We start from the raw sequence: 18,542 nt of genomic DNA, 5'->3' as shown, positions 1-18,542 counted from the left end.
AAGCAACTAGGAACACAAGTCAAGATATGCAACAATTCTGCTTTACTGGCTGGTAACTGGCCATCTTCCCTTTACAAAAATTAAACTGCATGTGCATTAGAAAAAACTTGTTGTCTTCACAAAAAAATAAAAGGAGATATTCTCCCATTGACAGGCTATTTCTCACTTATCTTAAACACCCAGTAGATGCTAAAATTCAACATCAAGAAGCTTCCAAGCACAGTCAAGCAGGCTACACCATAGCCACATCCCTTTTGAAGTCTATAGATCCCATATTCATATTGCAAGTCTGTTTGTGACTTTATAGTTTGGACAAAGGTGCAAAGTAGGTTTCCTCTAAACGTAACTGTACTGAGTTGAGTATAAAGCTAAAACATTTGAAACATTCAGATTAGTATCATCTCTCATGCAAGTCCTAGGTACTTTCTGCTGTAAAAGTTTGTAGGTTGGTAGAGATGCTTAAGAGGCTTCTCTGAAGAACTGCAACCAATGCCAAGAGAAGAATCCAACCGTATTTCAGGAACACCATACTGAAATCCAAATGTCAAGTATTGCCTCATCCTTGCATTTAAAAATATGCTGGAAACAACCCCAGGGAAACAGATCCCTCCAACAAATTATGGTCCTAACATATACAAGGCAGATGAGCATAATGTCAGCACCATTGCTTAGATGTTCATAACATTTATAAACTGGACAGTTTCAGACAGTTTATTTGGAAGTTATTTTTAAAAACTAACATAGTTCAACAGAAAAAAAAAAACCAAAAAACATGAGAAACTTTCACACTTATGAAAAATGAGCATTAAGCCAACAGGATTTCAATTTCCATATCTACAGTTTACCTGAGGTGCAATGTTTATATATTCTTTCAAAAAGAAAACTCTTCAGCAGCGCTCAAGTATGTAAAAATATAATTCCTACCTAATATTTGGTCAATTAATTCTAATGAAAAATACTTAAAAGTCAATGCCAAGATATACATTCTCCACACACCTTCATAACCCAATTGTTTAGACTACTCTTTATGGCTATTTGGTACAAAATGTTAACAGAACCAGTAATATAAAACTGTAGTGTTTTTATATACAGTACAATCACAGCTTAATTCAGTAGCTTTCACGAATTATTTTTCCTCAAGGGATGAACTGCAAGGTATAACTCCATAGAACATGTACTTGTGTCCTCAGACCTAAGGGAAAAGAGAGAAAAAAAAAAAGTTTTGTGGAATACAACTATAAAATAAAACATGGTTTTTTGTTGTGAGAAGTTTAAAACATAAAGGCAATTTCTTCTGCACCCTTGCATGTGTATCTAGACATTGATAGTGGCACACAAGTTCTGTGTCTTCTATTTGCCAAATAAAAGCTGCCAATCAAGTCTAATTCTGAAGATTTTCAGGCCCCAAGTAGAAATACATGCAGGAAACTGAGTTATCTTAGAAGAGCAGAACTAGACAAAATATGCTTAGTAGAGGGACAACAAAAGCAGAAAGATTAAAAGAATACCAAGAAATAAAGCAAAGTATTTCAAAAGCTGTCAACTGGATGTCAAATAGCTCTGCTCCCCACATATGTAAAATCTTTCCATAAATAGTGCATGCTGGTCCAGGTGCTATAGCATTCAAGACTTATCTTTTTAAATATGAATGAGGAAAATTATCTGTAGCTCTGGGTTTGAAAAAAAAGATACAGATAATACTTATTTCAAGTCTTACAGAGTACTTATCTCCTTAGCAGCTAAAGATGTTGCAAACACAATGGGGTTGTTAAGTTCTGAGATAGAGCTACAGAACTGAAGAGATGAAGCTTAGGGATTCAGAACATTGGGCTGTCTTTTCACTTGACCCATTTCCTTAAGAGGCTACAACCACCCCTCCTCCAAAGGAAAAACTATGTGGAACAACCTCTCCAGTAGACAAAGAAACTGTCACAGAGCTATCAGGAAACCCTTACTTCCCTATGAAATAATTGACCAAGAAGAGTCATCTTGTTTGAAGCAATGCTTGCAATCTTCAGAGGTTGTAAAATGAGTAATGTCTACATTTTCAGGAAGGACTAACCAACAAACCTCTTGTAGGACTCTTGAGGACCCATGATAATGGGTACTTCCTCTCAGTTCTAGTTCTGCACATGATGTTCCCCCACTGCCATGTATGACTGAGGGGGAAAGCCCTTTTGTTGAATGCTTCCCACTGGTACTGGAGCTAATTAATATATTTATCTATTGCCACACTTCCAAGATTTTTAGAAAAGGTACTAGCTATTTTTGTTATGCAAGTGATTACCACTACTCAAAATAACTAATGCTGCTACACCGGTATTTGGTTGACCTTGTACGAGAGGGGGAGTTTGTATTTTCAGCTGTTCTGGTTCAGACTTTCATAACCTCTCACCATGCTATGCAGCAACTTTTGATGTTATGAGTACATAATGCAACATTGAAGTTAACAATTAGTTCAAAAAGTTCATTTACCTTTAATTGAAGTAAATTATTAAGTCTTCTTGTCACTTGGTCGAAAGTGTGCATTGCCAATGAAGCTTTCATAACTTCTCTTCTGTAGCACGCTGCTGGATAAGTGTTGGTATGACACTGATCTCTTTCCTGACAAAAATAAATGTAAAGGAGTTACAATTACTTCCTCCTAATCTAATGGGTCAGACATTCAATTGTGAGCAGCTCTAGGTTAGCATCCAGAACCCCAAAATCCCACAGATCATCTCCTGAGCAGGGCTCAAGACAAGATATCCCTAGTCCTATTAAAAGATTGTACACAATTCAGCATTCAGAACAAACACAAGAGGAATGGCAAACACTAACAGCTTTGTTCTAAGCTGCATACATGTGATGTTCATCTCTCCAGATTTTGCTCATTTTGTTTGCAAGAAATAAATATATTTGCTTAACTCTTCATACAGCAGGCTTCACTTGAAGGTTTAAGTGATGAGGTACAGTCTATGAATGTTGCCTATGAGTTTCTGCATGTTTGAAATTTTAATTTTTCAATATGAGCACTTGAGAGGACAACCAGGTATACTACATTAATGCCATCATAGATTATATGGCAATTGTGACACTTAAGGGCTGTTAATATACATTTACTTGAAGACCTTTGTTAAGCAGTTCTCAGTCTAGTATATAAGCAATCTCATGTTTATCTGAGACCATTAATTCAGATTTATATGTGTGAAATCAATGCCTGTTCCATATTAAGTCTTATTAGCTTAAACAAGCAGTCAAAAACACTTCATAAAACTAAGGAAAAAAAGTCAAGAATCATTACTCCCACAGGTTACAAAAAGCCCAACTGCCATCCATATTCCATGAAAGCTTTAAATGCAGCATTGAAAAAAACTAGCAAGCTTTAATTAAATTAAAATGCCAAAGCTAAATTAATATTTCAACAGAATCTACTAAGCCATTCGAGTGTGTCATGAGCAATTGTCTTTAATTTGCAACCTCTGCCAGATCAATCAGCCAACAGGTTATCCTTGATAGCACGTTGCTGTTGCAAAGGCAACTAATTTGAATCTAACACAAACTGAGTGGTTTCAGAATGTTTCTGTCTCTTCAGGGCAACACAGGATGGCAGAGCTTACAAGCAATAAGGGAAGGCATCATGCTTTAATCAAGTTTGCCAAGTGGAACATATTCTCATGACAACTTGATCCAGCATTTAACATGCAACAGAACATGCTCATAGGACCTAAATAATGTCGCCACAAGGCACACAGGCTCTGAAAAAAAGGGGTTGATATCATGTTTTATAATATCACCAGAGTTCAATAAAAAGACTACAGAAACTTGCAGGTCTACACCTGCAGTACGTTGCATGTGATATCTTACAAAATATATCTCAGAGGAGTTGCAACTCTTAGACAAACAGTTCTACTTTTTAATAAGAAAAGAACTTGCAGAAGCTTTCATCTTCACTGTCTCCACCCACATTCAAACTCTAATACTGCTACCCTCCAACCTCTCCAGCAACTATCAAGGTTTTAGTTGAGTACTTCTAGATAGAATGGTTGGGAGAGTAGGAAATTGGCTTCTAAAAACAGCAGCTTCTTGCACAGGACTTTGATTGAAGTTACTAAGAAAACCCACAGAGGCAGTATTTCCAATGCAGGTAACAGCCATAAAAGTTGCTTTTCTTGCCCTGAGACAGCACTGTGCAATGAAATCTTTATTTCCATGACAACAATACCATCAAATTAGATGCAGCCATAGTTTTCAGAGCTCTAAATAACAGGAAACAGTAGAAAGTTCTTGACTACAGACTACTGTCTTCAGGTTTGTAGCAAAGAAGAGGAAGAATTGAGATTTTTCTGGTAGACAGGTGGAGATTTCAAAAAAAGAACAAGGTGGATTCCAATGAAGTCATTGTTTAAAAATAGTTTTGTATCAGCTGCTACTTAAATAGGCTAACCTCACTAAGACTGATGGCAAAATAAAATCATTTCCTTATCCCCAACACACATTCATACTAGAAAGGAGTAGGACACTGCCCACCATCTAGTCCTTGGGGTACAGACTCCTCGTCTAGCTGGTTGAAGCTGGAAGACTTTTTAACTTTCCCCTTCCTGTTTTCATGAAAATTAATAGGGTTTTATACAGCATCAAAAGCATTCTCTCAAAATCCTGAATGTTCTATCTGTTCAACAGACAGCATGTCACAGAGCACCTTGGTCATTGCAAATTAACACACTTAAGTCCTTAAGGACAGTCACATCCTCCATCAGATGTTGAGATCACACATTAAGCTCTTAGCTAGCAACCTTTTTTTTTTTTTTAATAATCTTGAAAAGCACTGTAAATTCCACAAATGCATGAATTATTTCTGTGCTCAGAAAAAAACAAACAAACAAACAACTTTATATAAATATATATGTGTGTGTGTATATATATAAAACAACTAAAACCTTAATTTCATTCTCTCAGATCACTAGGAATCAAAAGACAGCAATAGCATTTGTCCCTCTTTCTGCCCATCCCTCTGCCTTCTATGCATAACCTAGTGCCCATTTTACATTCCTCACAGCAATTCATGGTACACTTTTCATAAAACTAGGAATTAACTCCATTTCACAGCCACTGCACTGAATCCACTGCAATGCTGACTTTTCCTTTATTCACTCTCTACCCAGACTGAACACAGAACTTTCCTTCATCCTTCCCTAGCCCACTAGCAAGTCTGAATATTTATGAAGCCCACAACCTTAAAACAAATGAAGAAAAAACAGAACAGAGTTAGCCAATACATTTTTTTGCCACACAACAAAATGCACATTTTGCAGTTTGCCCTGACCTAAGGAAACACACCCCTGCTTGTTATGAACCGAGACTACTTCAGAAGAATAATTTCCCTTCTTCCAGAGGATGGGAGTATTCACAAGAGTTCAAGAACTTAGCAGAGACTTTAAGACTACACAGCACAGACACACTATTCATTTTTATAATAGGATCTTCATTTCAAAATTTACAGTCCTATATTTATAGCTCAGTCCATACTGACCTCAGCTCAAAGCCATAAATACCATCTTCTACAAATAGACAACTGCTTGAATATCACCTAGTACCTTTTAATCTTGGCCTCCTGCTAAGTTTTGTAAATGTTGACTAAGAACAAAAAAAAAACAAAAAACACATGTATTTTATAAAGGCAAAGTTTTCCAAATACATCACAAAACATTTATCTCTGCTAGTCCCAGAACTTTCCACAGAGCATTACTGCTCAGTGCAAGGAGTACAAAGAGACACCTTAATTAGACTAGCAGAAATATGCTGTCCTGATTTAACAGAGTACTGTCTTCCTACTAAAAACTGAACTTCATAAAAACCCATTGCAGAACAGAGGTATAAGACTTAAATCATAATTTTATGATTTTCAATATAACCTTTTCTGCAACTGAAGGGAATAATTGTACATGACAGCTTTTGGGGTTTTGTTTTGGTTTTTTTTGTTGTTAGAGATTTTATTAATATTCCAGATGGTCCAAGACTTCTTGTAAATTAAGCAGAAAGACTCATTCCACATCCTGGATTAGTTGACATGTCTGGAGTGCTCTGATGAGCAAACAATACATGTTTGCTACCAGAGACCCATGGCAGGGGAGAGGAGGGAACTTGAGGAACTTTAAATCCCACTCTGAAATTCAGATCTTCTACCTAATTCCTCAAGCCAGAAGGAGTTTGCTGAACCTGGATTTTAAATTTAAAAATGGACTGGACTTCGTGAAATCCTAAGGGTAGCTTTAGTTTCCCTATTTTGCAGTGCATACACAACTATATTTCATTCACCTTCCTTTGTAATGGTGCAAGACATTTAACTAGGAAGGAGATACAGTACCTTCTACTGTAGAGCTGGTTACTTGGCCATTGCTAGATCCACAAGAGCTGTAAAGTGGTCCAGAGCTATATGGCTCATAAGGTTTGAGAACAGTCAATACATGAGGAGGATCAACATCATCTGAATTCAGAAGCCCTTGTTTGGTTGGCAAAACAGAGGATGCAGGTTTGGTGCGAGAACATTCCTGAGGTAGCAGATTTGCATATCTGTTCACAGCCCGATATCTGCTCATGTCGTATCTTCTGTAATTAGCCATTGGAGAGTCAATATGTTCAATAGCTAATGGATTAGGTTTCATTCGTTTAGAAGACGTTTCACCATAGTCTAGATTTACACTGCTCACAGATTTACTACAAAGATAGTCTCTTCCTTGATGACAAGACCAGGCAGATTCATTTAGGTGAGAATCTAGAGTCCCGTTCATACTGCTGCTTACTAGACCAGACTGAGACACTGGGACACTTGCAGCCTTTAGTTTAGATTCAGATCTTTTTACTCTGTCCAATACTGGAGAGATACTGGAGTGCATGTCTTGCTGAGGTTGCCTATAGTTATTTGCCTGAGCTCCAACATTAGTTTGCTGTTTATGAAACTTGAGGTTACTTGGGGCTGTGCTGCTCGAGTCAGTCCCTGAAAAGAGAGGGGCTTTGTTCTGTGGTGGCTGACATTGTTTACCTTTCCCTGTTTGCAACAGTTTTTGCTGTGTAGATGGGGAATTCTTACTTCTCTTAGAATTAAAAGACAGAGGAAGCACATCTTTACCAAGCAGAGCTGGAGGGCATCCAGTGCGTCTGGCTTTAGCTACAGCCTTGGTTCTACAGCCATTTTTGTTAACAGTGTCAGGATTGTATTTGTGTGTCAGCCTCTGGTGCATCATTAGGACTTCTGGGTAAAAGGTTCTGTAAGTACAAAAAGGGCAGGTGCTGGGTGCTGGCAGGCCTCTAGTTGAAACCATTGAACATTCTTGCGAAGTCCCAACAGATAAGTTTAAAGGCTTTTCTTGAGAGTCCACCACAGGTTTGAGTTTGTAGGTTTCAGTGCACTCTCTCACATCATTCACATATTTTCCATCCTTTAAAGCACAAATGTACTGGACGTCATCTTCCTCTGATGCCACAGAAACCTTTCTCTCTCTTTTATGACGAACTTTGGGCTGAGCTTCCTTTATCTCTTTCTCAGCCTTTAGTTTCTCCAGGTAAGGAGTGGACACATTCTCATGTATTTTATTTGAATTGTTACAAACAGGACCTTTACTGAATTCCCTAGCATTATTTTTCATTTTTAAAGGGACTGTGTTGCCTATCACACTGTTCAAAGAGAGAACTTCCTTTTGCTGCTTGGTATGCGCACAGCCCTCAGCATCTTTGGCACAATCAAAAAGCCTCTTCAAATTTTTGGTTTCTTGAGCACCATCAGCAGCCAGCAGGAGCTCAGGCTCCTGACTCTGTAATGCAACTTTGCTGTCACTTTTCACATCAGCTGCACTATCAGCTTGCTTGTCGTCCTTGTGATGCCTCTCTAAGTGATACCTCAGTGAAGTTTTCTGTGCTGCTGCATACTCACAGAATTCACATTTGTATGGTTTTTCACCTGAAACACAGTTTTGTCAATCAGTAAGTTTGATAGAATTTGATTTTAAGTCTGGAATACCATTAAAAACAAAGGAATAGTGTAGACTGCAAAACAGTAAGGGATTTTTCTTTTCCCCTTCCACATAGTCATACTTGCCAAACTCATCTAAATCATTTAAACAGCTACCTCTTACTGCTTTTACTAACTGCAGTGACATCTTCTGGCTATGAAGAAGATATTTTCCACACATTGGCTATGTCTGGAGATGGTAGCTGACAATATGTTTGGCAGAAATAAGCAAGAAGTGTAGCTGTGGGTCAACTCCAGCAATTTTGTAGCCCTTGATCATACCACAAGTATGTTACTCAACAACACAAATGTTATAGTTCATCTATAAATAGAGCTGTTTCAAAAGAAACAGGGACATACATTAATAGAAGTTGAAAGAGTTTGCCTGGCTGTGGAAAACAAAAAGTTGAACTGAAAAACAGACACAGCTTTTTACCCAGGTAGCAGCAACTGGCAATCAACTTAATACTTGGGAAATGGGCTTAAAAAGAAACCAACAAAAACCCACACACAAAACCCAACACATCACATTACCACCAACTTTTTGCTACACAGCTGAAAGCAGGAAGTTTTAAATCTATTTTTAAAATTATTATTAAAACTATATCTTTTAAAATAAATTGCATTCTTAACAGTACTCAATGTAATGAGCTCTACTCAGGAAAAATTTACACTTATGTAAATATTTAATTCCTGTAAGAAATTTCAATTCCTTTTTTCTCCCCCCAGCATTAGAGAAACATTGTTCTTAATAGCAATAATTTTGAAGGCAACTTCTGTTGCTCTTAAGCAAAACAAAACATTTCATCCAACTTGATTCAGGAGACTTCCTTTCCCTCCCACAAAGCTGAAGCCCATTTACCTGTATGAGTTCTGAGATGAATATTGAGGTAATAATTTGAGCGAAAATACTTTCCACAATAGCTGCATTCTCTGGAGGCTCCAAGGGTTTTAACTTTTGCTCTTTCCAAAACTTCTTCATTTTTATCTTTGGGAGAAAATATAGCTATATTATGAAGGGCAAATGCAAATTTGGGGTCTCATTTGAAACTGTAACTGTCTTTTAACTGTCTTTTTTAACTGTCTTTTTTAAGGAAAAACACAGAATGATGAACTGTTGTCAACTCCTACAGGCTATGAGCACCGTTTGTTCAGTACTGCTGTACACTTGGCCACCAAAGAGCAAAAGAATTAAAAAGGTTTCCGTGTCAAGTAATACTGCAGTTAGTGACTGTTATGAAGAAGTCCCAGAGAACAAACAAAACCAGGTCTCAGAGAAGAAAAGATATATATATATCTTTACTGACCTACAGGAACTTGATGGAGAAGGGCCCATCTCAAAAATTCATACAGGTTATAAACTATATTTTTTTAATTAAAAGGGAGTGGTTGAATTACTAAGTGTGAGTGTGATGATTCAGACTGTAAACCTGCTCTGCACACCATGGCAAAGCAAAAGAAGGTGTTTTGGGGAAGGAAGGCAGGGAGGAAGATGGATTTTATTATTTTTTTTAATTGTAAAGATAATATTATTATTGCTACGCTAATCAGTTGAGTGTTGTGTCTGGATGGCAACATCCTTAGATTTCTTGAGCAAATTATTTCACTAGAAGTATTAATGCTTTGACAGATAAGAGAGCAGAAAGCGACAGCGGTTGCTGCTCTGTGTTCCAGGAATAAATTCACAGATGAAGTGCACTCAAGTGCAAGCAACAGCAGTTACCGCTGGAGGGCGGCAAGTACAGCCTAATGTCTAACAAGAAAAGGGGAGAAAACACACACAATGCACCGTTCAAATCAACATGATTTCTTTGCCAGGTTGAACTGAAAAAACATCAACACACCTTCAGTGAAATATTCAAATCAAAGCTGACTAGAAAGCTACAGTGGGAAGAGAAGGAAGGAGAAATGTTGCTCGACTTAAGATGTTAGATACATAATTGACAGCTGTACATAGTTCTCTCCAGTTCCTTCGTGTTTGAAAGCTTTTGTACTGGAAATGCTAACTGGCTGAGCTATGGCTAAGCCAAGCCATAGCTGCTTTAAACAAACAGATAATGTCTCAATAAGCATGACTCAGCATCTCACAATGAAAGCTGTTGTACTTTAGGATAAGACACTGTGAAACAAAATAAGCAAGTCAACATTAGGTAATAATTCCATTCCTTTGTTACTGGAGGTGAAATTAAGGGCTGCACATTACCAGAAATGGAAAAGTCAGTCGTGTAAGCCAGGACATTCTGTACATTGTCTCTTTTCTTGAGATTATGCAAGTGCCTGTTCTTTAAATGCAGATTCAAAGTATGTCACACACAGGAGGGAGAGATGAGCTAGAAGACTTTTTACTGTTCCTTTCAACTGATTTAAAATCACTGGGTCTACATTTAGGTAGATTTTTCCAGATACCTACTGTTCAAAAGAAACATACACTCTGCCATTTGGTAGAAAATTTTTGAAATTATTCTTTACTTCTAAGGATCTTAAGTGCTGGTAGTGAGCACTGGACATTTTCTGTCCTTTCACAATCAAAGGGGAAAAAAATGAAATCTTAATGATCTCTTCAGAAATAGTATTTGTAAAAATGTGATAGACTAGATGGGATATGCAACATTCTAAAGCATCCACTAAAACTCAGCTTGCTATTGCAGGTACAAGAGACAGAGAAGGGATAAGTAAACAGTGACTTTTCCTAAACTGATTGCTACCAAAACTATTTCAATTACTCCAGTAACCCAAACCATAACTGCAAGAAGGCCCAAAAAACTTCAAATAGTTCAAAACTGTAGTGTCAGAACTTTTCATCTAATTTATTCTCTTTTCCCCTTCCCCCACTGTAATATTTCATAGTAATACCCCAGAGGTATAATATTTCAAACCTCCAGCCAAGTTTTGAAAAGGTAATGGAGAAAGGCAAGACACATTCTTTGGCTCTAAGGAGTTCCAAAACAACACAGTAACACCTATTTCAAACGTAGGTGCTCAAAATGCTACTCACCTAAATTAAGTGTTTCCGGAAGGCCGTCTTCAGATCCATCTTCAGAGCCTCCTTCTATTCGTTCTCCTGCTCCATTTTCATCCAGATTTACAATGATATCAGCACAGCAGGCCCTCGAGGCAGCTGAAGTCTCTCCATCAGGCCGCCTGTCTCTCTTATGTACTCTGGAATGAAGGACTAGCTGGTGGTATGTTCTGAAGGCTTTTCCACACTCTGAACAGTGTGTTGGTTTCTCTTTGTTCTGGGACAATTTAGAATCCATCTCCATAGAAGGCACGTCACCACCGGGATGTTTCAATTTGTCTTGGGATAAGTTACCATTCCCTGTGTAATTGCTGGTTTTATTTACTTTTGTCTTCCCTGTAGTTTCAGTCTGGCTACCTTTATTTGCATTCCAAATTTCACCCAGTTCTTCTTTATCAGAACACGAGTCATCATTGTCTGTACTTCCTTCTTGCCCCGGTTCTTTAGTTTGGCCATGGCCTACTGCAACTTTACCTTTGGTAGCCAGCTGCCATGCTTGATATGTGTTGAAGGGATCTAGTTGAGCTATCCATTTTGCAGGTTTTAGTGATTTGTCATTTTCTGGACCTGATTTTGGTCTTAAGTTCAAGAGTTGCAAGAATTCATCTTTTTGAGACCTTTCTTCTGCATTGGGATCACCAGTCACTTGGGGTCTTTCTCTATTAGCTATTGATTCTTTGGTGTGCACTTTACTGTGCTCAATTAGAGTCTCTTTATTGAGAAATAGGAAACCACAAACCATACAGATTTTATAAGGCGACATTACATTTTCAGTTACATGCTCCTGCACCACATCATTTATTGTTATGGGGCTTTCAGAACATTGTTGGTGCTTGTTTCTAGAACCAGGCTTTCCAGTATGCGTTCTCATGTGATTTTTGAGGAACCATGGCTCTTTAAATCTTCTTCCACATACATTACACCAATATGTGAAAGAATCTTTATGCTTTTTCATGTGTGCCTCAACATCAAATGCCTCATTAAACGTTTGTCCACAAACTTCACAACTTAGTTCTTCACGGTCCTTTTCGGTGTTTGGTGAAGGCAAATTTGTCCTTACTTGACATTTATCTAGAGGACTAAGATATTCTGCTTCAACACGCAGAACAGCTGGTTCACAAAGAGTGGGTCTATGCTGACTTAAAACATGCTTACCAAGTTCTTCAGGATGTTTAAAAGTCTCATCACAAAACATGCAGTCCAGAGGCATGCATCCCTCAGCTTGCATGAGAAACTTCTCTTGCAAGCTTTTGTAAGAAATCGTGTTTGTTCCTTTTATTGTCATTGAGGCATCATTATCCTCCATCTGTGCACCAACGGTACTGGCTATTCCATCCGGTCCATCCATGTATGCCAAGAGAGGCTGAGTTGGCATGTTTCCTACGTTCTGTTCCCTATTATGTGTTTTAATGTAAGGTTTCAGTTCGGTTTCAGTTCTTTGGGGATGTTCACTGGTCACAATAAGGACACTTGTAAAGTTCTCCAACATATGCTTACAAGTCTGCTAAGCTAAGAGACCTCTGCCGGGAAAAATACCTTTTTTTCCGCTAGCAAAAATATATTTTTTGTTGTTTTTATCTATGTTCACACATGACTGAAACTGTATCCATTGGTTCTCTTAGTGAGAGAATGAAGTTTTTCTGAACTCTTTCTTTTGATTTATTCAAGTCAGTAGAAAAAGTCCATTGCACCTAGTTTTTTTGTACAAATATTTCAAATAGTTGCATTGGGAAAAATACACTCAAGGACAAGTACAGTGCCACAAAGAACTCCAGCACCTGCAGAAGAAGAAAACAGCCAGTCAGACTTTTCAAAAGGCAAGCAAGGTATTGTCCCCCAGATAATAAAAACATTAGGGGTAGAGAACCAGTGAATGCTCTTGAACGCAGAAGGCATATTTCAAATGAGTAGCCAGTGAAGGACAGCCAGAAGACACTTTGGTTACTTTTCTAGCCACCCCAATTGAAATAGTATGGTCTTGAACATCCCTGTATTAAGACAGCTATATAAAAGCAACACTGTGTCTACTGTCTATTCTAAACCTACCCAGTTACACAAAGCTGCTGAAAGTAACCTTTCCTTGAACCTGTGAAACCAGTGTTTAGAGGCACGGTAAAACTTCACTTGCTTGTTCTTTAAAGGCTGTTAAGCAAGAAACTTCCCCCCTTCCTCCTCCCTCCTCTAAGACTAGACAGTTTGGAATAAGTTTTCCTAGTTCTGGTACACAGCAAACGTCAGTACAAATGTCTGTTTTGAGAGCTACTCTAAGCTCTTGAAGTTTAAGATCTCCATGACAATTTTGGGCTGCTACAGTGAGATCACCTTCAAGTTTGAAATAAACTCATGGTGCTGTTTCTTGAACAGTTGTTTAATATTTAACTTATGTCAGAGGCCAACACTTAAAAAGGAAATGCTTCCGATCTCAAACTGCATGCAACAAAAAAAAATCTGTATTATTGATACTAAAAAGGGAATGTTTATGATTCAATGAGATTAACAAGAGTTATAAAATAATCACAATTCCAATGTAAAAGGCAATTAATGGCCTCCACTCTTTGTGCTGTCAAATTATATTATTTGTTGTAGAGTTCAGGGCTCTGATTGATCAAATTTTTGGACAACGGAAATGTCTACCAAACTAACACATGACCATATTAACTGAAGAGGAATCATTCTGAGATGGTGCACATTTTCAAATACATTAATACCTAACAAAAATAATGCATTCAAAATTTGACTCAAACTTTTACCAATTATTTCATAGAAGACAGCTGGGCGGTGATTCACATTACTTGACATAATATGCCTCAAAACACAATATGCTCTATAGCTCTTACAGAAGATGATAATATGAGCAAAGTAGGATTTTAAAATTCAACAACTTCCACCTCAGCTTGTTTTTATTTAGAAAAAACAACTGGAAACATTTTGCTCCATTTCAGTCAAAGAAAGGGTAGTATTTCAAACACAACACTGTAATACTTCAGGCTACAGAGGTTTCTGTGACAAGCAGCTGTAGAAGGTAAAGAAGTTGCTATCTGTGCATCTATGGTTAATTTATCCAGCCTTTTCTGATCAGCAGTGCTGGTTGGATAGAAAAAAAGGGTGGCCTTAAGCCATTGAGCCATTTCAGTAGAAATCTGCCAGTAGAACCTGAATTATTCATAAAGTTCAGTGGCCCAAATATGTTTACTCCTATAAGGTCACCTGCTGGTAGACCCAGTATGTCTCACAGCCACAGGAGGTTAAGGGACATATAACTAGCTGAAGTAAATAGGCAACTTTCTATAAACTGAAGGTTTGATATTGTTCCTTCAACTATGTTGGATACCTTTACCTACCACAGAACAGTCAACATCCAAGATCCAATACCTCAAACACTTTATCCACTTGCTGCACTACCTTCAGAACAACCTCTGGTTTTAATCTGAAAAGTTAGCAGCTCCTTTCCAACCATCATGCAGACAATGAATACGGGTAAGCAAAACCTCCAGACTGCCAATACAAAATAAAATTGTTGCCAGTTGTTTGTCTTCTGTTCTATTTTCTTTATTGTCCAGTCCTCTAATCCAGGTCTAGACAATGATCAAATCTGACACCAAAAAGCTTCTAGCTTTTTTTAAACCCAAGTTGTTTCAGGTCTGGGCCAAAGACTCAGGAAACCAGTCACTGGCTGCCAGGTTGATAGCAACAGAATTTGGATTTTCTGTAGCCAGTCTCTTTTCTAACTACACCCTTTTTCCCCATTTTCAGTTTTATCACTGCCATGATTAACACTTTCTCTGCATAATGACTCAAGAATCTTTTGTAATGTGCAGGTTCAGGCCACAGTGGACACTTCTGAATTGCTTCTATTGCTGCTTTCTCCTACCTTCCCCATTCAGTTCTGACCTCCTGGCTTTCACTCACCCCCTATCGGCAGGTGGAGAAGCTATAACAAAAGTTTGAAGCTGATGTATTCAAGCTTTCCCTTTTGTAAAACATAAGGAAAAACATATCAAAGGGTGCTTGTTCACATGTTTTACTTCATGTTTCAACTTGCTGGTTTGTTCCATTTCTACTGTAGCTTTAAGAGGTATTTTTTACACAAGAGCATAACATGCTGCAGCAAAGCTCATGTGCATAAACAGTGACCATCTGCCTGAAAATATTTTATTTGCAAGCAAGAAATGAACTGCAACTTTGAAAGACTATGCAGGAGAAATTAAAAAAAAAATGAACAAACTGAAGAATTTAATGCGTTTATGTTCAGAGCCACAGGTAAGCACTCTGCAGTAATAGGTATAAGAACTATCCCTCAAAAAGGGCAGCATCATTTCTAGGGTATGAAGTCAGAGCCAAGTGCCTCAAGTTCCATGTACTGACCTGCTGAGATTCACCATCAACTATTTCCTCGCTAGTGCCTACATATACAGAAAAGGCAGATTATGCTTTATTATGCTTCCCACTTTGTGGAATTACAACATACACACCATATAGCCACAACAACTTAGCCACTGTGAAGATAAAACAGATGAAAACCAACAGAAATCCACATTCAAATCTCTTAGCCTCCACAGCATTCTGGGATGAGTGTAGAAGAGACACCCTTGTAACATGGACCATCACGCACAGTTTTACTCAAAGCTAACGTAGGATAATGCAAATATTTTGTAAAAACCACATGCTTCAAGTTTTTTTTATAATTTAAAGAACAGGCATAGATCAAATCTAGAGCAGGCCTTAGTTTGGTCACTGATGTGTGAAAAATACATCTCCATCAATAACACTTTCTCTGGTAAGCCCTTTCAAAACATATCTGTTTCAATCTTCTCTTTTTTAAAACTATCAAAGCAGACATTACTCAGCTGTCTGACACACTAAACCTGTCCTCACAACTGCACTTATAAATACAAAGCATATACCTTTAACACATGGATCACGACAGAAGTTTTAACAGGAGTTTGGATCCAAATTTGTTAGGTATCAATAGGCTTGAACAAACCCATGGGAGATTTCTTCCATAACACTTCAAAGCATCTCATGCACCTTCACTAACTGCTAAATGCCTTTTCAAGCTTTCACTCTTAATAGGAGGCTCTGAACACTTCTGAAGAACTAGCCACAGCTCATCCTCTAGGCAGCATTGCAAAGTAGAGCAAGATATTCCTGTTTTAGGAATCTGAAATGCTTACTTGCAGTTCAGGCAATTATTGGGTTTGGATATACCTTCATAGACAGCAGATAGTACCTATCCACTACAAAAAAAATTGCACATAGTTGGTTTTTTTTAAGAACATTGCAAGCTCAACATGACAAAAATATTTAAACTGAGAAGAAAAGGGATAATACTACCAGAGTCAGAAGGTGAGCTACAAAGCTTTAGTCCTACCCTTGTATCTGGTGATTATGCACTTCAGTCTGATTAGATACCTGGCTTTTACAAGTAGGCATGATTTTAAGCTCTCACTGTTTAGACAAGCTAACACATGCTAAAACTACAACCCAAATATCTACACAAGGATTTTATCCTTTATTAACAACACCCTTATTCCTAGGGAAGATGCTATTATGCCTTGTATTTGATGAGCAAATAAGCTGATTAATTGCATTCCTGTTATTCAAAACCCTGTAGGCAGCAGCAAAACCTTCAAGGGCTGCTTTAATTCTGTGTTATTGCTGCTTCCTTGGGAAAGTGGACAACCTGCAGTTTTGAAGAGCACAGTAACTATATGTGGCTGAAGGTCTATACATTAGCTGAACCAAAAAAATAAGAGTACCTGACATTTCTTCTGTTGTTTTTTCACTTTGAGAAGACAAAAGAACAGACCCAACCCACCAGTATCAGTCAGAGATATTGAGAAAAGGAACAAAACAAAGCAGGAAACCCTTCCAATAGCTGAAAAGTTATTAATTTGCTACAGATTAACTCAAGGTTGAAAATAAAGGATTACTATCCCACCTCACATTAAAGGGAGTAAAAAAAATCTTGACTTCTGACTCCCTATCCATTTGTAAATGCCAACATGCATCTTACACCAGTGTGAGGGCCCCCATGTTCCAGTGGTTGCTGCAACTGCCTTGGGATGAATGAGCAGGACAGGAGGAACCTGCCTTCCTCAGCACACCTGGACTTCTCCTGGAGTGGTACTGTGCAGAAGTGGAAAATCTTCTCCACTGCAGGATGCCACCCATTGTACTTTATTCTTCCAACAGACCAGAGCCTGAGCATTTAGCAAACTTTAGTTCACAACTGAGTCCCTACTTGGCTATATGGCCTTTAGTCAAATATTTCAACAGGTTTGCAGCAATAGACATGATATTTATAAATACTGCAAAACATATAAATAAAAATTGAACTGGACAGATGAGAACATCTTGTTTTCATTGCACTTGCCACACAACCTAAGAACCACACCAAAAAGCTGGTGCATATAAATGGATTATTAAAACAGAGAAAACTTTAATTAAGTGCCTATAGAGAAGTTTCATTTATTTTTATTGAATTACACAACCAAAGACTACCTATTACAGTCTCAAAGATTTCTTTGGGAAATGACCTATCAGTAGTAATTTTATTGCATTTATACTTCCTGCATTTCAAAATTTCTATGAATATGTAATAAAAATTCTAGACACACCTTTCAGAGAATAGCAAAGTCTAACCATTGAAATTCCCATGTAAAACACTGCAGAGCACTGGGAGTTCCCTGGCTAGTACCAAGAAAAACAACTATACCTTGCTAATTTTGTGCTAGCAAAACTTTTTTTAACCTGTAAAAAGCAAGCTGGAACAATTACAGAAGTTAACCTAGTTGCTGCAACAGTTTCTTAAAAACAGAAGTGAGAAAACTAGAGGAGTTACAGCTAAGTACACAATGCTTAGTTTTCTGTATACTAGGAGATATGTGCTCAGACATGACTACCTCAACAAACTGTGAGTAGATCCTTAAATTCAAGGCCAGTAGCAAGCTATCATTGTTTTACAGACACCCAGATTTTCTTTCACTGCCCTACAAGGTTTCAGGTCCTACACAATCCAGTGCTAGCAACAACAACAACAAAAACCAAACAAAACCCCAAACAAACAAAACAAAACACACAGGCAAAAAAAAAAAAAAAAAAAAAAACAACACAAAAACAAAACACCACCAAAAAAGAGAATCCCACACTCAAGAACCCACCAGAACCAGATGCTGTGGATTCAATACCTTAATTTTTACTGTGTCTATTTGACTTGAGAAACTTTCACCAACAAAAAAACCACCACACACTTCAGTTTTCCTCATGTTGTTTCAATAAGTTTTAGGATATTTAGGGTCACTTTGCATGAAACATTCTTTTCCCTTAGTACGTTTATACCTCAAAACAAGTTGCTGCTCTTTGGCATTGCTAAGGAAAGATTTTATATTGATGATTGCTTATGGGAAACCACAAGTTATTTTAATACATTTTTATTTCAATGTAGAAGTTTTGGTTTTTTTCAGAATAGTTGTTTCAGTTTTTTTTAATGAATATAAATAAAATTAACCAATTATCAGCACTTTTCCTCACCAA

The 18,542-nt window shown here is 37.7% G+C and overlaps 1 protein-coding gene across 1 annotated transcript; it reads right to left on the bottom strand.

Annotated features, from left to right (window-relative positions):
* Positions 1–470: 470 nt before the first annotated feature.
* ZNF217 (zinc finger protein 217) lies at positions 471–12,381 on the bottom strand. Its single transcript, XM_009998652.1, has 5 exons — positions 10,983–12,381; positions 8,850–8,975; positions 6,347–7,936; positions 2,476–2,604; positions 471–1,192 (listed from the first exon to the last, which is right to left on the bottom strand). The coding sequence occupies exons 1-4, from the start codon at positions 12,379–12,381 to the stop codon at positions 2,495–2,497; spliced, it is 3,225 nt and encodes a 1,074-aa protein (XP_009996954.1). The 3' UTR covers positions 471–1,192; positions 2,476–2,494.
* Between the last annotated feature and the right edge of the window lie 6,161 nt (positions 12,382–18,542).

The sequence above is a fragment of the Chaetura pelagica genome, unplaced genomic scaffold, assembly GCF_000747805.2.
Source record: "Chaetura pelagica isolate M959 unplaced genomic scaffold, ChaPel_1.0 scaffold275, whole genome shotgun sequence".
NCBI classification, from domain to species: Eukaryota; Metazoa; Chordata; class Aves; order Apodiformes; family Apodidae; genus Chaetura; species Chaetura pelagica.
Note: the sequence above shows the minus strand (reverse complement) of the source record. Positions and strands in the feature narration are given on the sequence as shown.